Source organism: Brachyistius frenatus, unplaced genomic scaffold (assembly GCF_029030835.1).
Source record: "Brachyistius frenatus isolate BFR_SWC_R1_liver_20210118 unplaced genomic scaffold, ASM2903083v1 Contig_570, whole genome shotgun sequence".
In the NCBI taxonomy this organism is placed as follows: Eukaryota; Metazoa; Chordata; class Actinopteri; family Embiotocidae; genus Brachyistius; species Brachyistius frenatus.
In genome coordinates this window covers 31,417-55,205 of record NW_027211169.1, presented here as the reverse complement: position 1 = coordinate 55,205, position 23,789 = coordinate 31,417, and the positions used below count along the sequence as shown (strand labels likewise).

General features: G+C 47.7%; 1 protein-coding gene across 1 annotated transcript; it reads left to right on the top strand.

Moving 5' to 3' along the window:
• Positions 1–3,939: 3,939 nt before the first annotated feature.
• Positions 3,940–23,759, top strand: tmem132a (transmembrane protein 132A). Its single transcript, XM_069688360.1, has 14 exons — positions 3,940–4,003; positions 4,445–4,574; positions 6,080–6,204; positions 6,363–6,583; positions 6,664–6,894; positions 7,001–7,095; positions 8,252–8,374; positions 9,022–9,279; positions 9,389–9,538; positions 13,600–13,783; positions 16,233–16,435; positions 16,582–16,801; positions 16,902–17,093; positions 22,839–23,759. Exons 1-14 carry the CDS (start codon positions 3,940–3,942, stop codon positions 23,757–23,759), a joined length of 3,117 nt encoding a protein of 1,038 aa, XP_069544461.1.
• The last annotated feature ends 30 nt before the right edge of the window (positions 23,760–23,789 follow it).

Sequence of the window (23,789 nt, the reverse complement as noted above, 5' to 3'; positions counted from 1 at the left end):
GTCTACAGAAAAGTCGACAGACACCTCTACAGACACGTCTACAGACTCGTCCAAAGACACGTCAACAGGCACGTCTACAGACATGGCTACAGAATCCTCAACAGACACAACGACAGAGACCTCTACAGACACGTCGAAAGATACCTCTATAGACACGTCTACAGACCTGTCGACAGAACCCTCTATGGACACGTCTAAAGACACGTTGACAGACACGTCGAAAGACACCTCGAGAGACATGTCTACAGACACGTCGACAGACACCTCTACAGACATCTCGACAGAAAGGTCTACAGACACCTCGACAGACATGTCTACAGAAACCTCTACAGATACGTTGACATAATCCTCCACAAACACTTCAACAGACACGCCTACGGACACATAGAAAGACACCTCTACAGACACGTCGAAAGACACGTCTACAGACACCGACAGACACTTCTACAGACACCTTGACAGACACCTCTACAGACACCTCGACAGACACGTCAAAACACATCTCGAGATACACGTCGACAGACACGTCGACAGACACCTCTACAGACACCTCTCCAGACACCTCCACAGACACGTCGAAAGACACCTCTACAGACACCTCGACAGAGTCGTCGAAAGACACATCGACAAACATGTCTACAGACACCTTGACAGACACGTCTACAGACACCGACAGACACATCTCCAGACACCTCAACAGAAAAGTCTACTGACACCTCGACAGACACGTCGACAGACATGTCTACAGAAAAGTCGACAGACACCTCTACAGACATGTCTACAGACTCGTCTAAAGACACGTCAACAGGCACGTCTACAGACATGGCTACAGAATCCTCTACAGACACAACGACAGAGACCTCTACAGACACGTCGAAAGATACCTCTATAGACACGTCTACAGACCTGTCGACAGAACCCTCTATGGACACGTCTAAAGACACGTCTACAGACACCTCGAAAGACACCTCTACAGACACTTCGATAGATACCTCTATAGACACGTCGACAGACATCTCGACAGACACGTCGACAGATACCACTACAGACGCCTCAACAGAAAGGATACAGACATGTTGACAGACACCTGGGCAGACATCTCTATAGACACGTCTACAGACACGTCTAACAAAACCTCTACAGACACATTGACAGCCACTTCTACAAACACTTCGACAGACACGTAGACAGACACGTCTACAGACACATCGACAGATACATCTACAGACACCTATACATACACGTCGACAGACACGTTTACAGACACCTCGACAGACATGTTTACAGAAAACTCGACAGACACCTCGACAGACGTTTACAGAAACCTCTACAGATGTCAACAGACACATTGACATACACCTCTACAGACATATCGACAGACACCTCTACAGATACATCTACAGACACATCGACAGACACCTCTATTGACACGTCTACAGACACCTCCACAGACATCTCGACAGACACCTCTACAGACACGTCAAAAGATACCTCTATAGATACGTCTACAGACATGTCGACAGAACCCTCTATGGACACATCAAAAGACACGTCGACAGACAGCTCGACAAATACGTCTAAAGACACGTCGACAGACACGTCGAAAGACACCTCCACAGAAAGGTCTACAGACAGCTCTACAGACACGTCTATAGACACATCGACAGATACATCTACAGACACGTCGACAGACACTTCGACAGATACCTCTATAGACACGTCGACAAACATGTCTACAGACACCTCAACAGACATCTCTACAGACACGTCTACAGAAACCTCTACAGACATGTTGACAGACACTTCTATAAACACTTTGACAGACACGTAGACAGACACGTCGACAGACACGTCGAAAAACACCTCTACATACACATCTCCAGACACCTCTACATACACATCTACAGAAACCTCGACCGAGCGACACCTCTACAGACATGTCAACAAACAGCTCTACAGACATCTCGACAGACACTTCTACAAACACTTCGACAGACACGTAGTCAGACACGCCTACAGACACATAGACAGACACCTCTACAGACACGTCTAAAGACACCTCGAGAGACACGTCGACAGACACCTGTCCTTCAACATCTGGATGATGACATCACCTGTGTTGCAGGACGTCTGCAATGATGGTCAGCTGCTGCGCTGGGTGGGGGGGCCGACGAGGAAAGCTGGTCCTCCTCTGGATCTCCACCGTTGGTGAGTCTTTCCTTCTCTCATTTGACGTTTGTCTGTGGAGCATGAGACATTACATTTAGCTGACGCTTTTATCCAAAGCGACTTACAAGACAGTGCATCCGGAAAGTATTCACAGCGCTTCACTTTTTCCACATTTTGTTATTCCAAAATGGATTAAATTCATTTTTTCCTCAACATTCTACACACAATACCTCTTAATGACAAAGTGAAAAAAGTTTGTTTCAAATGTTTGCAAATCTGTTAAAAATAAAGAACGGAAATATAACACGTACATAAGTATTCACAGCCTTTGCTCAATACTTTGTTCAAGCAGCTTTGGCAGCAATTACAGCCTCAAGTCTTTTTGAATATTATGCTACAAGCTTGGCACCTATTTTTGGGCACTTTCTCCCGTTCTTCTTTGCAGGACCTCTCAAGCTCCATCAGGTTGGATGGGGAGCGTCGGTGCGCAGCCATTTTCTGATCTCTCCAGAGATGTTCAATCGGGTTCAAGTCTGGGCTCTGGCTCGGCCACTCAAGGACATTCACAGAGTTGTCCCGAAGCCACTCCTTTGTCATCTCGGCTGTGTGCTTCGGGTCGTTGTCCTGTTGGAAGATGAACCTTCGCCCCAGTCTGAGGTCCAGAGCGCTCTGGAGAAGGTTTTCATCAAGGATGTCTCTGTACATCGCTGCATTCATCTTTCCCTCCATCCTGACTAGTCTCCCAGTTCCTGCCGCTGAAAAACATCCCCACAGCATGATGCTGCCACCACCATGCTTCACTGTAGAGATGGTATTGGCCAGGTGATGAGCGCTGCCTGGTTTCCTCCAAACATGACGCTTGGCATTCAGGCCAAAGAGTTCAATATTTGTTTCATCAGACCAGAGAATTTAGTTTCTCATGGTCTGACAGTCCTTCAGGTTCCTTTTGGTAAACTCCAGGCGGGCTGTCATGAGCCTTTTACTGAGGAGTGTCTTCCATCTGGCCACTCTACCATACAGGCCTGCTTGGTGGAGTGCTGCAGAGATGGTTGTCCTTCTGGAAGGTTCTCCTCTCTTCACAGAGCAACGTTGGAGCTCTGTCAGAGTGACCATCGGGTTCTTGGTCACCTCCCTGACTAAGGCCCTTCTCCCCCGATGGCTCAGTTTGGCCGGGCGGCCGACTCTAGGAAGAGTCCTGGTGGTTCAAACTTCTTCCATTTACAGATGATGGAGGCCACTGTGCTCATTGGGACCTTCAATGCTGCAGAAATGTTTCTGTACCCTTCCCCAGATCTGTGCCTCCATACAATCCTGTCTGAGGTCTACAGACAATTCTTTGGACTTCATGGCTTGGTTTGTGCTCTGACATGTCAACTGTGGGATCTTATATAGACGGTGTGTGCCTTTCCAAATCATGTCCAATCAACTGAATTTACCAGGTGGACTCCAATCAAGTTGTAGTAACATCTCAAGGATGATCAGTGGAAACAGGATGCACCTGAGCTAAATTTTGAGTGTAATGACAAAGGCTGTGAATACTTATGTACATGTGATTTTTTTTCCGTTTTTGATTTGGAAATCAAAATCATTATCCATGGAGGTCTGGATTCAGAATCATACTCAAAATAAAAGTGGAAAAATCAGATCACAGGCTGATCCAACTTCTGTGGAAATTCCTGAAGACAAGTCCAAATGTGTCTCAGTAGTGTGTGTGTCCTCCACGTGCCTGTATCACTCCCTACAACGCCTGGGCATGCTCCTGATGAGACCATGGATGTTCTCCTGAAGGATCTCCTCCCAGACCTGGATCAAAGCATCGGTCCACTCCCGGACAGTCTGCGGTGGACGTGGCGTCGGCGGACGGAACGAGACGCGATGTCCCAGATGTGCTGGATTGGATTCAGGTCTGGGGGACGGGCAGGCCGGTCCGTAGCATCGATGCCTTCATCGTGCAGGAACTGCTGACACACTCCAGCCACATGAGGCCGAGCATTGTCCTGCATCAGAAGAACCCAGGACCCGCTGCACCAGCAGATGGTCTTCAATGGGTCTGAGGATCTCATCCCGGGACCTGATGGCAGTCAGGGTACCTCTGGCTAGCACACGGAGGGCTGCGCAGCCCTCCGAAGAAACGCCTCCCCAGACCGTCGCTGACCCGCCGCCGAACCGGTCACGCTGGAGGATGTTGCAGGCAGCAGAACGTTCTCCACGGCGTCTCCAGACTCCGTCACGTCTGTCACATGTGCTCAGTGTGAACCTGCTCTCATCCGTGAAGACCGCAGGGCGCCGACGGAGAAGCTGCCGATCTCGGTGTTCTCCGGCAAAGTCCGATCTCCCCGCACGGTGTCGGGCTGTAAGCACAGACTCCACTTGTGGACGTCGGGCCCTTGTACCGTCCTCATGGAGTCTGTTTCTGACAGTTTGAGCAGAAACATGCACATTAGTGGCCTGCTGGAGGTCATTTTGTAGGGCTCTGGCAGCGCTCCTCCTGTTCCTCCTTGCACAAAGGAGCAGATAGCGGTCCCGCTGCCGGGTTGTTGTCCTCCTACGGCCCCCTCCACGTCTCCTGGTGGACCGGCCCGTCTCCCGGTATGTCCTCCGTCCTCTTGACACTGTGCTGACAGACACAGCAAACCTTCTTGCCACAGCGTGCATTGATGTGCCATCCTGGATGAGCTGCACTACCTGAACAACTTCTGTGGGCTGGAGACACCTCATGCTCCCTCTAGTGGTGAGGACACTGGCAAAATGCAAAAGGGACCAACAATCATCCAGAAAGGACGAGGACAGAGAAACGGTCTGTGGTCACCACCTGCAGAACCGTTCCTTTATAGGGTTGTCTTGATAATTGCCTCATTTCCACCTGTTGTCTGTTCCATTTGTACAACAGCAGGTGAAACTGATCCACAATCAGTGTTGATCCTAACTGGACAGCTTGATTTCACAGAAGTGGGATTGATTGGAGTTACATTGAGTTGTTTAAGTGTTCACTTTATTTTTTGGAACATTGTACATTTTAACCATGAGGGTACAAAACCCAGAACAACAAGAATCAAGAAAATAAAATTTCTTCCAGAAAGCCAAACTACAAAGTTCTATCAGTAAGTTCCATGTTAAGATACTAAAGTTCTACTGTTCAAGGTAAAGTCTGAAGAGGTGTGTTTTTAGTTTGTGGTGGAAGATGTTCAGAGTTTCTGCTGTCCTGATGTTGGTGGGGAGCTCATTCTACCATTTAGGAGCCAGGACAGCAAACAGTCATGATTTTGTAGAGTGTTTAGCTCAGTGAGGAGCAACAAGCTGATTGGTAAAAGCAGAGTGGAGGGAGGGGCTGGGATGTAGAGTTGGAACGGAGCGGAAAGGAACTTGTTGTTGCAGTGATGTTGGCAGTAAGAGAGAGTTGACTGGGAGTGTCTCTGAGGTTCTTATCAGTCAGGGTCGGGATAACAGAGTTGTTGAAGGTAGTAGTCAGGTCGAGGGTGGGAGAGTCTTTCCCTGGAAGGAAGAGCAGTTCGGTCTTGTGGAGGTTGATTTCCAGGTGGTGTGAGGACATCCACTGAGAGATGTCAGAGGTCAGAGATCATGTAGAGCTGGTCACTTCCTGTTGCTGTTCCTCTGGTCGTTTTTCTGTTTTCACCTTTTTTCTTTAAAGAAACTCTGAATGTATTTTAAAAACTATTTTTATTGTCTGACGTGGTTCAAAGATATTCATTTTAAAAGTAGGTCACATGACATCTGCAGCTCCTCTGAGCTGAAACACAGATACGTCAAACACAGATTACAGGTGGGAAGAGGACCATCCCCCGTGATGAGGAATATTCCATCAATCACCATCATCATCATCATCATCATCATCATCATCATCATCATCATCATCCATCATCATCATCACCATCATTATCATCGTCATCAGCATCACCATCATCACCATCATCACCATCACCATCACCACCATCATCATCATCACCATCACCACCACCATCATCACCATCACCATCATCATGTCTCTGACTGACTTCCTGTTTCTAACAGAATGCTGTAGTTTCTCAGTGAACACTGTTGTTTCTTCAGCTTCTCTCCAACATGTTATATGCCAGCAGAAGATCACAGCAGTTACACTTTAAGTCATTGTGGAAGAAGATGTGTGTCTTTATGACCTTCTAACATGACTCCACCCCCTCTGTGGCTCCTCCCAGTCCCTCCATCCCTCCTGCAGCCTCCTCTCTCCCTGCCGGTCCAGATGTCGGTGGTCCCTCCTCCCTGGCGGTTCCTGCCTCTGTCCCAGGCCGATCTGGATCCTCTGTTCTCCAACTCCAGCCCCTTCACCTCCTCCCAGAACATCTTCATGCTGCCCCCCCTCGGCTGGGCTCCGCCCCCGGGCCTCCAGGCTTCGTTTGGTCCGTACTCTGTGACTCAGGTAGGAGGAGCAGAGATCACCTCTGACAGAGTTTCCTACTGGTGTCAGTCTTTGATCTGTACGTCTGTCTCCATCCACAGCTCATATCAGAGCCAGTCCTCCCGGTGTCCTCCCCGTCCTCACGCCTGTCCCCCACCCTTTCCGCCTCCCTCTTCTCACACTATGTGGAGAGGGAGAGGGATGGGGGGGGGCAGGAGAGGTTCAGGGTGAGGGCGCTGTTCCACAGACGAGGGGACCTCAGGACCAGGACCTGCATCAGCCTGCACGCTTTCAGGGAGACGGAGGAGCAGAGGGCGTCCTGCGTCGTCCAGGTGAGGACGGTTCTTCTTCCTGTCCGTCTCTGTCATCATCATGTAAGGACGGTTCTTCCTGTCTGTCCCTCTGTCTTCATCAGTCCGTCCCTCTCTTGTTTCCCAGCCTCCTCTTGGACTGTGTGTAGTAACCATGACGCTACCCACTGATTGGTTCATGGATCAGCACGCCAGCCAATCACATCAGGAACTGGACAGATGGTACGGTAATATACACGCCCGTCACCGGGTGCACGGGCGGGAGCGCCGACGAGGCCGTCATCACCATGGTAACAGTCAGCAAGCAGTTTCTCCTTCACTGAGGTAAAGTCAAAAAGTTTGTTCTTTAATTTGTAGTTTGAGTGCCCTTCATAGGCAATACGTGATAAATACTCTGACGTGTGACCTTCCTTAGTTACCTGCTCTGACATGTGACCTTCCGTAGTTACCTGCTCTTACATGTGACCTTCCTTAGTTACCTGCTCTGACATGTGACCTTCCTTAGTTACCTGCTCTGACATGTGACCTTCTGTAGTTACCTGCTCTGACATGTGACCTTCCTTAGTTACCAGCTCTGACATGTGACCTTCCGTAGTTACCTGCTCTGACATGTGACCTTCCTTAGTTACCGGCTCTGACATGTGACCTTCCTCAGTTACCTGCTCTGACGTGTGACCTTCCTCAGTTACCAGCTCTGACATTTGACCTTCCTTAGTTACCAGCTCTGACATGTGACCTTCCGTAGTTACCTGCTCTGACATGTGACCTTCCTTAGTTACCGGCTCTGACGTGTGACCTTCCTTAATTACCTGCTCTGACATGTGACCTTCCTTAATTACCTGCTCTGGCATGTGACCTTCCTTAGTTACCTGCTCTGGCATGTGACCTTCCTTAGTTACCAGCTCTGACATGTGACCTTCCTTAATTACCTGCTCTGACATGTGACCTTCCTTAGTTACCAGCTCTGACATTTGACCTTCCTTAGTTACCTGCTCTGACATGTGACCTTCTGTAGTTACCTGCTCTGACATGTGACCTTTCTTAGTTACCGGCTCTGACATGTGACCTTCCTCAGTTACCAGCTCTGACATGTGACCTTCCTCAGTTACCAGCTCTGACATGTGACCTTCTGTAGTTACCTGTCATGCTGTAGTTTTACTGTTTTACAGCTCTAACAGCTGTCGTCAATGTGTCTTCTTTTTTTGATGAGTGGACACAAATGCAGCGTAAGAAGAGTTATCGTCTTGATCCAATCAGTCATCCATCTGTCGATGTGCAGTTTTGTTAAATGGAAGAGCTCCAGCTCTGCCCTGACAGATGAAACAGTTTCCTGTGATGATGGTTTCCTGTGTGACCGATGACTTCATGCCTCCTTCAGGTACCATCCAGGTGTTGATGACGTCCAGATGGAAGCTCAACGGGCCCTCAGACATCAACGCACTTCCACAAAAGACCAAATACAACTTTACTACTCTTCATTGGACTCCCAGCTGACATCAGGGTACGTTACCGTGGTGATGCAGAGACTCTTTGTCTTCTACTTACACCTGCTGATACAGAATTCACCTGGAGACGGATCGGCGGTCTGGGAGGAGATGGAGGCTCACTTTGAGTTGGGGTGAAGAAGAACCAAACTACTGAAGTAGGTCGGCGCTCTGCAGGTTTGGTGCATCTGGTGAAGTAGGAGGAGTCGACGGTTAGAAGGTGTGTCACAGCCGTCCCTGACCAATCAGATCCTCTCCTTCAAACCTCTGAGCTGCAGCGTGTTGTCAGTTTGTAATGAGTGAAGAAGCAGTGGACTGACATCATCCAGATTTTAACCAGTAGGAACCCGACTGGTCTGGAGGTTCAGGCTCTGATCTCTGGAGCTGTGGTGCTACAGTCACCATGACGACGGTAAACCAGCTGGTTGTTAATGTTTCTGATGACTGAATAATTGTTCACCAGCACTCTGCCCACTAAAGTCTTTAACATTCCTATGACCTGCTGGAATCGTACCTTCACCTCTGACAGGACTTCAGACCAAACAGGAGACGAACATTCACTTCTTGTTTGAACTCCCATGATGCATCTCATTCAGGTCACATGGTCACCTGGGGAAGACACAGCCTCCGATCGTCTCATGTCCATGTCTTGTTGTACTTGCAGATGTGAGGAGGATCGAGCGTCTCCGTCCCAGAGACAACTCTTCTTCCTCCGAGCAGTCGCCCTGAGGGAGGTAGGAGCCGCACAGCAGAGACAGACCGAAGAACAACAAGCCTGCTTCAACGGGCAGGAAGGGGAGGAGCTTAATGTGGACTTCCATGTCGTGATTCGCTATCAGCGGGGCCCTGTCCTGATTGGACAGCCAGTCTGTGTATCTGTGAATCTGAGAGCCAACTTCAGTGCTGAGTTTGTTATCATCAGGTAGCGATGAAGTCACCTGTCCAACCCTCTTCTGAAGGTGTTGACCTTTAACCCTGAGTGACCTCTGTGTGTTGACCTTTAACTCTGAGTGACCTCTGTGTGTCCTCAGGCTGAAGGTGAAGAAGGGCTTGATGTCCATGGTGGCCCAGAGAACTCTGACCTCTGACCTGTGGGCAGTGACCCTGGAGAGAAGCCAAGGCTCCAACCACGACGTGGTGTCCATCCGGTGCCACAAACACAGTACGCTGACATCTCACGAGTACGTCTGACTCTGCCTCCGTGCACCATCACCGTGGAAACACAGACAGAAGCAAACAGTTCACAGCAGCCATCAGGTTTCACTTCATTTAACCTTTCAGAGACGTTTCGAACAGATCAGGTCTGACATCCAACCGTGTCGGTACGAGGGTCGATCAGTTAATGGAGCTGTTAGTTAGCAGACTGTCTGTATAGCAGGACTGAAAAATAAAATGATTCACCGGTAATTTGCTCACTTGGAGTCTCAGGCAGGTTAAGGAGCAGTCGGTGGAGGTTATAGCGTTAGCTTGATGCTAGCCAGGAGACTGAAGGAACGAGACTATAAGGAGAAATTAAACGAAACGTTTTTCTCTGTCCAGCGTGTCTCTGGCAGGGAGATTAACTGCTGTTCTAATAGGTTGGTATTTTACATTAAAGTCTGGCAAGCGTCACTTGTTTTCCCCCAAAAAGGGGCGGGGATGTGCTGAAAGCCAAATTTCCAGGATGTGCCGGTCTGATCTGATCAGAAACCTGACGATACTACGTCCCGCCCACCGATAGCTGTAACCTGACTGCACCACAGGCCTGTCAATCAAACAGACACGCCCCCAAAAACAGGTCTTCTTGAATCTTCTTTTCTAATGAATGAGGGATTATTTTCAGATGGACCTCCAGAAAACTAATAAGAAGGAGTGACTTTAGCTAACAACACCGAGATAACTGATGGACACATTTTATTCACTTTGGATTTGATGAGAGAAGTTGAATGGGAGTCTATGGAGCCGGAGGCTTTTTGGAGCCGACCTCTAGTGGCACTCGCTGGTATTGCAGCTGAAGACACTTCTAGATCGGAACCATTTTATAGACTTGAAGCTACGAACACTTTTATAATATCTATGTCACGGACCAGCGCTCACAAAAACATGTAAATCAGGAGCTGATGATGATGAAGTGAAAAAATTTGGAACACATTTGATGAGTCACGGTGCTGCTCGCTGTTCACGCTTGGTCGACCCTCGTTACCGTCAGAAAATAAATTGGTGGTTGTTAAACCGTGACTGCGGGCTTCTAATGGCTCTCTGGTGCGCCCAGTAGAATTAGTTTGTCGTAGAACACGCTTCATTAGTCCAACAGGAGCAGAGTGATTGTAGAACACGCTTCATTAGTCCAACAGGAGCAGAGTGATTGTAGAACACGCTTCATTAGTCCAACAGGAGCAGAGTGATTGTAGAACACGCTTCATTAGTCCAACAGGAGCAGAGTGATTGTAGAACACGCTTCATTAGTCCAACAGGAGCAGAGTGATTGTAGAACACGCTTCATTAGTCCAACAGGAGCAGAGTGATTGTAGAACACGCTTCATTAGTCCAACAGGAGCAGAGTGATTGTAGAACACGCTTCATTAGTCCAACAGGAGCAGAGTGATTGTAGAACACGCTTCATTAGTACAACAGGAGCAGTGTGATTGTAGAACACGCTTCATTAGTCCAACAGGAGCAGAGTGATTGTAGAACACGCTTCATTAGTCCAACAGTAGAGCAGTCCAACAGGAGCAGAGTGATTGTAGAACACGCTTCTTTAGTCCAACAAGAGCAGGATGATTGTAGAACACGCTTCATTAGAACAACAGAAGTAGTATCATTTTAGAACACGCTTCATTGGTCCAACAGGAGCAGAGTGATTGTAGAACACGCTTCATTAGTCCAACAGGAGCAGGATGATTGTAGAACACGCTTCATTAGTAACAACACGCTTCATTAGTCCAACAGGAGCAGAGTGATTGTAGAACACGCTTCATTAGTCCAACAGGAGCAGAGTGATTGTAGAACACGCTTCATTAGTCCAACAGGAGCAGAGTGATTGTAGAACACGCTTCATTAGTAGAACACGCTTCATTAGTCCAACAGGAGCAGAGTGATTGTAGAATACGCTTCATTAGTCCAACAGGAGCAGTGATTGTAGAACACGCTTTATAACTACGACAGGAGCAGGTTGATTGTAGAACACGCTTCATTAGTCCAAACAAAGCAGAGTGATTGTAGAACATGCTTCATTAGTCCAAACGCAGCAGAGTGATTGTAGAACACGCTTCATTAGTCCAAACGGAGCAGAGTGATAGTAGAACACGCTTCATTAGTCCAACAGGAGCAGAGTGATTGTAGAACACGCTTCATTAGTCCAACAGGAGCAGTGTGATTGTAGAACACGCTTCATTAGTCCAACAGGAGCAGAGTGATTGTAGAACACGCTTCATTAGTCCAACAGGAGCAGAGTGATTGTAGAACACGCTTCATTACACAGCTTTCATTAGTCCAACAGGAGCAGAGTGATTGTAGTAACACGCTTCATTAGTCCAACAGGAGCAGTGTGATTGTAGAACACGCTTCATTAGTCCAACAGGAGCAGAGTGATTGTAGAACACGCTTCATTAGTCCAACAGGAGCAGAGTGATTGTAGAACACGCTTCATTAGTCCAACAGGAGCAGAGTGATTGTAGAACACGCTTCATTAGTCCAACAGGAGCAGTAGTGATTGTTCACGCTTCATTAGTCCAACAGAGCAGAGTGATTGTAGAACACGCTTCATTAGTCCAACAGGAGCAGAGTGATTGTAGAACACGCTTCATTAGTCCAACAGGAGCAGAGTGATTGTAGAACACGCTTCATTAGTCCAACAGGAGCAGTGTGATTGTAGAACACGCTTCATTAGTCCAACAGGACCACAGTGATTGTAGAACACGCTTCATTAGTACAACAGAAGCAGTGTGATCTTAGAACACGCTTCGTTAGTTCTACAAGGGCAGAGTGATTCTATAACATGCTTCATTAGAAAAACAGGAGCTGTGTGATTGTAAAACACGATTCATTAGTCCAAAAGGAGCAGAGTGATTGTAGAACACGCTTCATTAGTCCAACAGGAGCAGAGTGATTGTAGAACACGCTTCATTAGTCCAACAGGAGCAGAGTGATTGTAGAACACGCTTCATTAGTACAACAGGAGCAGAGTGATTGTAGAACACGCTTCATTAGTCCAACAGGAGCAGAGTGATTGTAGAACACGCTTCATTAGTCCAACAGGAGCAGAGTGATTGTAGAACACGCTTCATTAGTCCAACAGGAGCAGAGTGATTGTAGAACACGCTTCATTAGTCCAACAGGAGCAGTGATTGTAGAACATGCTTCATTAGTCCAAAAGCAGCAGAGTGATTACAGAACAGGCTTCATTAGTCCAACAGGAGTGATGATTGTCGAACACGCTTCATTAGTCCAACAGGAGCAGTGATTGTAGAACACGCTTCATTCGTCCAACAGCAGAGCAGTGCTTCATTGTAGATTTCATTAGTCCAACAGGAGCAGAGTGATTGTAGTCAACAGAACACGCTATTAGTCCAACAGGAGCAGAGTGATTGTAGAACACGCTTCATTAGTCCAACAGGAGCAGAGTGATTGTAGAACACGCTTCATTAGTCCAACAGGAGCAGAGTGATTGTAGAACACGCTTCATTAGTCCAACAGGAGCAGAGTGATTGTAGAACACGCTTCATTAGTCCAACAGGAGCAGTGTGATTGTAGAACACGCATCATTAGTCCAACAGCAGCAGAGTGATTGTAGAACACGCTTCATTAGTCCAACAGGAGCAAAGTGATTGTAGAACACGCTTCATTTGTCCAGCAGCAGCAGAGTGATTGTAGAACACGCTTCATTGGTCCAAACGGAGCAGATTGATTGTAGAGCAGGCTTCATTAGTCCAACAGGAGTAGTGATTGTAGAACACGCTTCATTACTACAACAGGAGCAGGTTGATTGTAGAAAACACTTCATTAGTCCAACAGGAGCAGAGTGATTGTAGAACACGCTTCATTAGTCCAACACGCTTCAGCAGGAGCAGGGTGATTGTAGAACACGCTTCATTAGTCCAACAGGAGCAGAGTGATTGTAGAACACGCTTCATTAGTCCAACAGGAGCAGAGTGATTGTAGAACACGCTTCATTAGTCCAACAGGAGCAGAGTGATTGTAGAACACGCTTCATTAGAACAACAGAAGTAGTATAATTGTAGAACACGCTTCATTGGTCCAACAGGAGCAGAGTGATTGTAGAACACGCTTCATTAGTCCAACAGGAGCAGAGTGATATCAACACGGCCATACTGACCAACCAGCCGGTGTCCCTCCCTGTCATCGTGCTCGCAACAAGTCACGATGGGAAGGTGTCAGATGTCACGTCTGCAGTCACCTGTCGCTCCACCAATGAGAACACTATCAAGGTAAAACACAGCAGACACAAGTGTTGTTAAGATGTGGAACGGTTCACAAAACTCAGGGGTCAAGGGTCAGGTATGAAACCTGACTGACAGGAGACACTGCACGGGTTCATTGATGTTAGTGCTGCTAGATGTTAGTACTGCTACGTGTTAGTACTTCTATGTGTTAGTACTTCTACGTGTTTGTACTGCTACATTTTAGTCCTCCCACATGTGAGTACTTGTACGTGTTAGTTTTCCTACATCTTAGTATTCCTACATGTTAGTACTCCTACGTGTTATTACTGCTACATGTTAGTATTCATACATGTTAGTACTTCTAAGTGTTAGTACTCCTACATTTTAGTACTTCTACATGTTAGTACTTCTACTTGTTGGTACTTCTACGTGTTAGTACTCCTACGTGTTAGTACTTCTACTTGTTAGTCCTCCTATGTATTAGTACTTCTACATGTTAGTACTGCTACATGTTAGTACTGCTACATTTTAGTACACATACTTATTAGTACTGCTACATTTTAGTACTGATACATGTTAGTACTGATACATTTTAGTACTCCTACATGTTAGTACTGATACATTTTGGTACTCCTACATGTTAGTACTGATACATTTTAGTACTCATACTTGTTGGTACTTCTATGTGTTGGTACTGCTACATTTTAGTACTGCTACATGTTAGTACTTCTATATGTTAGTACTCCTATGTGTTGGTACTGCTACTTGTTAGTCCTGCTGCGTGTTAGTACTTCCAAGTGTTAGTACTCCTACATTTTAGTACTTCTACATGTTAGTACTCCTACGTGTTAGTACTTCTACTTGTTAGTACTCCTACGTGTTAGTACGCCTACGTGTTAGTACTGCTATGTGTTAGTACTCATACATGTTAGTACTTCTAAGTGTTAGTAATCCTACATTTGAGTACTTCTGCATGTTAGTACTCCTACGTGTTAGTAATCCTACATGTTAGTACTTCTACTTGTAAGTCCTCCTACGTATTAGTACTTCTACATGTTAGTACTGCTACATGTTAGTACTGATACATTTTAGTACTGCTACATGTTAGTACTTCTATATGTTAGTACTCCTACATGTTAGTACTGCTACATTTTAGTACTCATACGTGTTAGTACTCCTACGTGTTAGTACTGCTATGTGTTAGTACTTCTATGTATTAGTACTCCTACGTGTTAGTACTGCTATGTGTTAGTACTTCCATGTATTAGTACTCCTACATGTTAGTACTGATACATTTTAGTACTCATACTTGTTAGTACTCCTACGTGTTAGTACTGCTACGTGTTAGTACTTCTAAGTGTTAGTACTCCTACATTTTAGTATTTCTACATGTTAGTACTCCTACGTGTTAGTACTTCCAGCTGTTAGTCCTCGTACGTCTTAGTACTCCTACGTGTTAGTACTTCTACTTGTTAGCCCTCCTACGTATTAGCACGTCTACATGTTAGTACTGCTACATGTTAGTACTGCTACATTTTAGTACTCCTACATGTTAGTACTGATACATTTTACTACTCCTACTTGTTAGTACTTCTACATGTTAGTACTCCTACGTGTTAGTACTGATTCATGTTAGTACTCCTACATGTTAGTACTGCTACATTTTAGTACTGCTACATGTTAGCACTCATACTTGTTAGTACTTCTACATTTTAGTACTGCTACATGTTAGTACTGCTACATTTTAGTACTCATACGTGTTAGTACTGCTACGTGTTTATACTCCTACGTGTTAGTACTCCTACGTGTTAGTACTGCTACATGGTAGTACTCCTACATGTTAGTACTGCTACGTGTTAGTACTCCTACGTGTTAGTACTGCTTCATGTTAGTACTCCTACGTGTTAGTACTGCTACGTGTTAGTCCTGCTACGTGTTACTACTGCTACATTTTAGTACTCCTACGTGTTAGTACTCCTACGTGTTAGTAATCCTGTGTTAGTACTGCTACGTGTTAGTACTGCTACGTGTTATTACTATTACATGTTATTACTCCTACATGGTAGTACTCTGCATGTTAGTACTCCTACATGTTAGTACTGTTACATGTTAGTACTCATACTTGTTAGTACTTCTACATGTTAGTACTTCTACATGTTAGTACTCCCACTTGTTACAACTCCTACCTGTTAGTACTGCTAAGTGGTAGTACTGCTACTTGTTAGTACCCCTACGTGTTAGTACTGCAACGTTTTAGTAGTTCTCCGTGTTACTACTCCTACATGTTACTTTTTCAACATATTTGTAGTCTATAATGTTAGTACGCTTTAATGTTAGTATTCTATAATTTTAGTACTCATTAATGTTATTTACTCATAACACAAGTTAACAGAAGTGAATGAAAACAGTTTTCCTCCATGATTCATTTTCTTGACAGACACACTGTCCTACTGTCCTTTTAATCAGTGGTGTAATCGGAGTGTCTTCTAAGCAGGTGTCCAGTGATTGCTCCACCCTCTTTGTGGATGGCAGCGAATCAGGATTGGGAAACACTTGCGGGGTGGTTGAGTTTCTACTAGGCACGCTCAGCGGGTCAGTGTGTCTGGAGGTCTGGGCTCCATCAGTGCCCCTGCGAGTATCCTTGGCAGACAATGTTCTCAATGCCATCGAGGGCTGGAACGTCTTCACGGAGGAAGGGTATGAGACCAACCAGTCTGTCTTCCCTACCTCTGTTCTCCATATGGTTGGATGATGAATAAATGATGGATGGATGTCGGATGAAGTTTCCCTGAACACTTCCATTTGGAGGTCTTCACTTCCTCGTGTGTGTCATGTCTCTTCAGGTGTGTGCCGGTCCATCAGCGCTCCTCAGTCCAGGTTCTGACTCAGTTCACAGCTCAGGACTCCCTCAGCAGAACCACACACCTCCTGGGCTCGTCTGATTGGTTTGTGGATGTGACAGAGCTCGTCCGTGATTGGCTGAGAGTCGCGGACCCCCGAGTGGCTTCACTTGGCCCCCAGAACATCCTGATTGGTTTACGACCCGGAAAGACATCAGTCAATGTCGGTGACAGTTTTTTCACTTTCACATCTTCACTGACTGATTGTCATCTTCATCATCTTCAACATCATCCTCCTCACTCTCTGTTTCTCTCTCTCACAGGTCGTCTCTGAGCAGTGGGATGGCATGCTGGGCAGATGTGAGTTCTCTGTGACCTCTGACCCTGTTACCCCCGGCGACCTGTCTGTACAGGTGGTCAGTGGCCTCCGCATGTCGGTCACAGCCGGCCCCGCCCACCCATCCATCATCACAACAACAGTGACAGCCTACAACATCCTGTACAGCCATCACCAGGTGAGAGAGCCGAGGGAGGTAGGTCGGTAGGTCGGAAGGTAGGTAGGTAATAAGTAAGTAAAATGGCGCCGTGCTAGTGGCAGCCTGTTACAGCAGCTCCCCCCTCGAGTGTATTTTAAGTATTTTTCTTTCTTTCTCCTCTTCGGAGATGTTTTTTTTCTTTCACGTGTTAAGTGACGGTCAGACAATGGACCGTAACTTTTCCACTTTTCTGGTGGCTCTTCTACTTTTTTCCCTCTTTGTAACGAACTTTGGAGAAGACGTCGGGGTTACAGAGCTGGAGCTCAACTGAAGGCAAAGAGGAGGAAATATAAACCATCGGTACCGGAGATCTTAATGGGAACGTGAGGTCGTTGGCCAATAAGACGGATGAGCTCGGCGCGCTGGTAAAGACCCAGAGGGAATACCGGGAGTGCAGCATCATGTGTTTCACCGAGACATGGCTGCACTCACATTTCCCGGATCACAGCGCGGCTGTCCCCGACTTCTGGACCATTCGGGCGGACAGAGACGTTGTGCAGAGCGGCAAGAAAGGTGGAGGGATTGCAGTCTATGTGAACGAGAGGTGGTGCAATCCCGACCACGTGTGTGTGTGAAGGAACGTTTCTGTAGCCCGGACATTGAACTTCTAGCTGTGGGGATGCGTCCGTATTATTTGCCGAGGGAGTCCTCGTCCACCATTGTTATTGCTGTGTACGTTCCTCCATCAGCTGATGTAGAGGCAGCAGTGGACACCATCTACTCCACTGTGTCCAAACTTCAGACTAAGCATCCCGGTGCATTTTTGTTAGTTACTGGAGACTTTAACCAGTCTGGATAAAGTACTGCCAACTTTGCACCAGTATGTTAACTGCCCCATCCGGAACAATAAAACTCTGGACTTACTGTATGCTAATGCCATGGATGCATACAGTACTACTGCCCTTCCCCCCCTTGGTAGGTCGGATCACAACCTGGTCGTGCTGACTCCTGCAGGAGGAAGCTGGAGGCCAAACTCCAGCAGAACAACGTGAGGGATGTGATGACCGGTATGAAGGAGATTACTGGGTTCAAGGGGAGAGAGAGACAACCAGGGGGAACCTGGATAGGAACAACCAGGGGGAACCTGGAGAGGAACAACCAGAGGGAACCTGGAGAGGAACAATGAGCTAAACTGTTTCTTCAACAGGTTTAGTTCACCACCCTCATCTGTCTCCTCCACACCCTCACACCACTCAAACACCTCTGCTGCCTTCCCCCCTCCCCCTCTATCCCACCTGGTGAGCTGCATGGACACAGAGCCCTCAACTCCAAAGGGCTCTTCCACCATCGACACTATGACCCCCCCCCCCTCTCTCTCTGTGATGACTGGCCAGGTTAGGAGACAGCTAGAGAGACTCCACCAGCGCAAGGCTGCAGGACCTGACGGCATCGGCCCCAGGGTCCTGAAGACCTGACAGCATCGGCCCCAGGGTCCTGAAGACCTGCGCCGTCCAGCTGGCTGAGGTCCTGCAACACCTCTTCAACCTGAGCCTGAAGCAGGAGGAAGTCCTGGAAGTCTGTGGAAGATGTCCTGCCTGGTTCCAGTTCCTAGGAAGACGTCCTGCCTGGTTCCAGTCCCTAAGAAGACGAATCCATCCGGCCTCAACGACTACCGACCGGTTGCCCTCACATCTCATGTGATGAAGGTGCTGGAGAGGCTGGTCTTGGCCCACCTCAGGCCGCTGGTGAAATCTTCTCTGGACCCTCTACAATTTGCGTACCAGCCTCGTGTGGGAGTGGACGATGCCATCATCTACCTGCTGCAACAAACTCAGTCTCACCTGGATGGAACCGGTGAATCTGTGAGAATCACTTTCTTTGATTTCTCCAGTGCATTTAACACCATCCAACCACTGCTACTGAGTGAGAAGCTGCAGGTGGTGGAGGGGTGGTGGGGGTGGACACGTCCACCGTCTCCTGGATCACTGACTACCTGACAGGCAGACCACAGTTTGTCCGTCTGGGCAGTGTGCTGTCTGATACGGTGGTCAGTGGTACTGGAGCTCCTCAGGGAACTGTTCTGTCTCCTTCCTGTTCACCTTATACACAACTGACTTCCAGAACAACTCAGAGTCAAGACATCTGCAGAAGTTCTCTGATGACTCTGCAGTGGTCGGTGTATAAGAGATGGACGGGAGGAGGAGTCAGTGGTCGGTGTATAAGGGATGGATGGGAGGAGGAGTCAGTGGACGGCGTATAAGGGATGGATGGGAGGAGGAGTCAGTGAACGGTGTATAAAGGATGGACGGGAGGAGGAGTCAGTGGACGGTGTATAAGGGATGGACGGGAGGAGGAGTCAGTGGTCGGTGTATAAGGGATGGACGGGAGGAGGAGTCAGTGGTCGGTGTATAAGGGATGGACGGGAGGAGGAGTCAGTGGTCGGTGTATAAGGGATGGACGGGAGGACGAGTACAGGGCAGTAGTGGAGGACTTTGGGGAGTGGGCTGGTAGAAATCACCTCCTTCTAAACGTGGCCAAGAACAGAGATTGTGGTCGACTTCAGGAGGAAGACGACGGCTCCACAACTGCTGAGAGTTCTGGGAGAGGAGGTGGACATGGTGGAGGAGTACAAGTACCTGGTGTCTCCATGACAACAGACTGAACTGGAAGACCAACATCAACGCTGTCTACAAGAAGGGGGTGAGTCGACTCGTTTTCTTGAGGAAACTTCGATCCTTCAATGTGTGCAGCGAGATGTTGGAGATGTTCTACCATCTGTTGTGGCCAGTGAACTGTACTTCTAGTAGTCTGCTGGGGGGGGAGAGGTGGAGGGGGGGCAGCATTGGAGCCGGTGACACCAACAGACTTAACAAACTCGTGAAGAAGGCCGGCTCCATCATTGGCTGCAAACTGGACAGTCTGGAAAAGGTGGTGGAGAGAAGGACGCTGAACAAACTATTATCCATATTGGATAATCCTGACCACCCTCTCCACCTGCTGCAGGGACAGAGGAGGACGTTCTCCAAAAGACTCCTCCAGCTGCTGTCACAATGACAGATACAGGAGATCATTCCTGATACAGGAGATCATTCCTGTCCACCGCAATAAGACTGTACAATAACTCACCTCTGGCAAAATCCATCACACAACAATAACATTGTCGTCTGTGTTTCTTGTTTGTTTGTATATATATATATATATATATATATATATATATATATATATATACTGTACTGTATATACTGTGCATTTTTATATTTAATATTTTTTACTGTTATTTTATTTCTTTCCTGTATCTATAAATGCTGCTGTAGCAAAAAATTTCCCCTTGGGGATTAATATAGTAACTACCTACCTACCTTTCTACCTGTGTCCATGCAGCTCACCTGGGGGGACAGAAGGGGGAGGGGGGAAGGCAGTGGAGGTGTTTAGGAGGTGTGGTGTGTGGAGGAGACAGATGAGGGCGGTGAACTAAACATGTTGTTGAGCTGATTGTTCCTCTCCAGGTTCCCCCTGGTTGTCTCCCTCTAACCTTGAAGCCAGTTATCTCCTTCAGTAGTACTGTATGCATCCATGGCATTAGCATACAGTAGGTCCAGAGTTTTATTGTTCCGGGTGGGGCAGTTAACATACTGGTGAAAAGTTGGCAGTACTTTATCCAGACTGGTTAAAGTCTCCAGTAACTAACAAAAATGCACCGGGATGCTTAGTCTGCAGTTTAGACACAGTGGAGTAGATGGTGTCCACTGCTGCCTCTACGTCAGCTGATGGAGGAACGTACACAGTGATGACAATGGCGGACATGAACTCCCTCGGCAAATAATACGGACGCATCCCCACAGCTAGAAGTTCAATGTCCGGGCTACAGAAACGTTCCTTCACACACACGTGGTCGGGATTGCATCACCTCTCGTTCACATAGACTGCAATCCCTCCACCTTTTTATTTGCCGCTCTGCACAACGTTCCTGTCCCCCCGAACGGTCCTGAAGCCGGGTACGGTCCTGAAGCCAGGAACTAAAGCCAGGAACAGTCAGTCCTGAAGCCGGGAACTAAAGCCGGGAACGGTCCTGAAGCCAGGGACCAAAGCCGGGAACGGTCCTGAAGCCAGGAACTAAAGCCGGGAATGGTCCTGAAGCCGGGGACTAAAGCCGGGAACGGTCCTGAAGCCAGGAACTAAAGCCGGGGACGGTCCTGAAGCCGGTAATTAAGGCCGGGACCGGTTCTGAAGGCGGGAACTAAAGCCGGGAAAGGTCCTGAAGCCGGGAACTAAAGCTGGGAAGGGTCCGGAAACCGGGAACTAAAGCTGGAAACGGTCCTGAAGCCGGGAAGACTCCTGAAGCCAGGAACTAAAACTGGGAATGGTCCTGAAGCGAGGAACTAAAGCTGGGAACGGTCCTGAAGCTGGGAACTAAAGCCGGGAACGGTCTTGGAGCCAGGAACGGTCCTGAAGCTAGGAACTAAAGCCGGGAACTGTCCTGGAGCCGGTAACTAAAGCCGGGAACGGTCCTGAAGCTGGGAACTAAAGCCAGGAACAGTCCTGAAGCTAGGAACTAAAGCCAGGAACTGTCCTGGAGCCGGTAACTAAAGCCGGGAACGGTCCTGAAGCCGGGAATCGTCCTGAAGCCAGGTACGGCCGTACTGTGGTCCGGGAGATGTGAGTGCAGCCATATCTCAGTGAAACACATGATGCTGCACTCCCTCTGGGTCTTTACCAGTGCGCCGAGCTCATCAGTCTTATCGTCGGACCTTACTTCCCCATTAAAATTGCCAGGTTAATGAATGAATCGAATGGGGAGGAGTTTGATTTTTAAGGGTTAATGAATGAATCTGCAGCTTTAATTGTGAATAAATAACTTCTGCTCATTCGCTCACGTTGACATTTAAAAGATGTCAGTTTTTATAAGACGCAGATTTTTGTCTTCTATCATTGAACCTCTGACACTGGACACATATCTCTATAAAATCCATATCTTGGAAAAAAAAAAAAAAAAGGTTTGTGAAACGAGCTACATTTTGAAATCCAGGAACGAGCTTCACCTCTGTTTGATTAACTTACAATATTGATCATATTTGATATAAACATCCTACAAAGATTTAAGGACAGATATTTACTGAAACTTTTCTGTAAAACTTCCTACAAATATATTCTTCCCCAACAGCGAGACCATCTTTCTCTCATACCAGCAGGGGGAAGCACTAAACGAACACTTGGTAGACAGCTTTAAATAATTAAAACGTTGTTATTACTTTAATGTTCTTTAGTATTTGTGGTGGACTTTATTTAAATTATTGACTCCCTTTTGCTGCACGTTTCTGCTGTTTCTCCTAGTTTCAGTTTCTTTAAATCTTTTAGTTCAATATTTTATTTTTTCCTCCTTTAAATGAGTCAAGCCAAGTTGTGGTAAGATGAGCTCTGGATGGGTTTCTCACCTGCACATCCACTTCATTAAAAACTGTATTTATAACACATGTATGATGTTCTTTGTAAATCTGTGTAGTGTCAGAGTTGAACATGTCCCTCCAGTCTCTGGAATCCATTTAATGTGGAACTTCTGGGCAGGAAGAGCAGTGATGAGGGGAGTGCTTCTATGTGTTGTAGTTCTGCGTGGAGACAGCTCCTTGATTGGAGATGAATAGATGATGTTGAGGTGGACGTTGTCCTGATTGATCCCGACTACAGGTGATTGTAGTTTGTGAAGTTTGCAGCTGCAGATCAAATTGAGGTCCAGAACCTGGCCGGTTCTGTAGCGGATCTACTAAGCTCTCCACTCATCCTCTACAGGAGGCGTCCATTAGCGTCTGGCTCCAGTTCAGCGATGACACCGCCTCCCTGCTCTCCACCTTCAGCGACCTCCCCTTTTTCCTGCATCTCTCGTCACTGGCTGAGTCCGTTGTCGTAGTAACTCCCAGCCCCAACCACCGCATCTTCGCCCAGGGTGACGGAGGCGGGCCTCTACTGAGAGCAGAGCTTCTGGTTTCCACCTGTGCCGACCAGCTGATCACCTCCAACTCCGTCAGTGAAGGCGGCGCGGAGTGGAGCGACTCCGGGGGTGGAGGAGGGACCAGGGCACTAGCCATGGGGTCCGGCTGGATCCGGGTCAACCTCGACCTGGGCGTCCTGCAGCCGGGAGAGAAAAAAGACGAGGAGGGCGAGGACTTCAAGTTGGACATCTCAGACGTGCTGGTTGAATTCGACAGTGACGAAGACACTTCAAACGAGGATGAAAGCGTGAATGTGAGCACAGGAAGAGACGACGGCGGGAGGACGACCAACAGGAAGTGGAAGCAGGTGGCCAACGGAGGGATGGTTAGTCGGAACACCCTGGAGAGAGCTGTGCTGATGCCCAGCATGGAGGAGGGCAGGGTATACTTCTCCCCCAGCATGGAGGAGGAGAGGGAGGAGGAGGAGGGTGGTTACGGGGGGGAGGGGGGAGAGGGGGTGGAGGTCAGCGTGGGCGCCGTCATGTCTCTATTTGGTCTCTCTGCTGTCCTCTTCCTGGCAAACTGTCTGCCCTGTGCCCTGAGAGACAAGAGGAGGACGAGGACGGAGGACAAGGAGGGAGACCTAGAAGGAGGTCCAGCAGAGGAGGATGAGGAGGAGGACTTGGAGGAGGAGCAGAGGAAGAGGAGGAGCACAGCTGCTGAAGACGAGCTGATGCAGGACGGAGAAGAAGCTGTTAATGAAGTCGAGATCATTTGCTGAATTTCAGAGAATACAAGGCTGAGTGGAGCT

Excerpts from the sequence above, each read along its gene's own strand:
- tmem132a (XM_069688360.1), top strand. The coding sequence starts at position 3,940 with ATGGATGTTCTCCTGAAGGATCTCCTCCCAGACCTGGATCAAAGCATC. Across the intron at positions 6,205-6,362 it reads CCTGTTTCTAACAGAATGCT|TCCCTCCATCCCTCCTGCAG; the intron begins GTAGTTTCTCAG and ends GGCTCCTCCCAG. Across the intron at positions 6,584-6,663 it reads GTCCGTACTCTGTGACTCAG|CTCATATCAGAGCCAGTCCT; the intron begins GTAGGAGGAGCA and ends CTCCATCCACAG.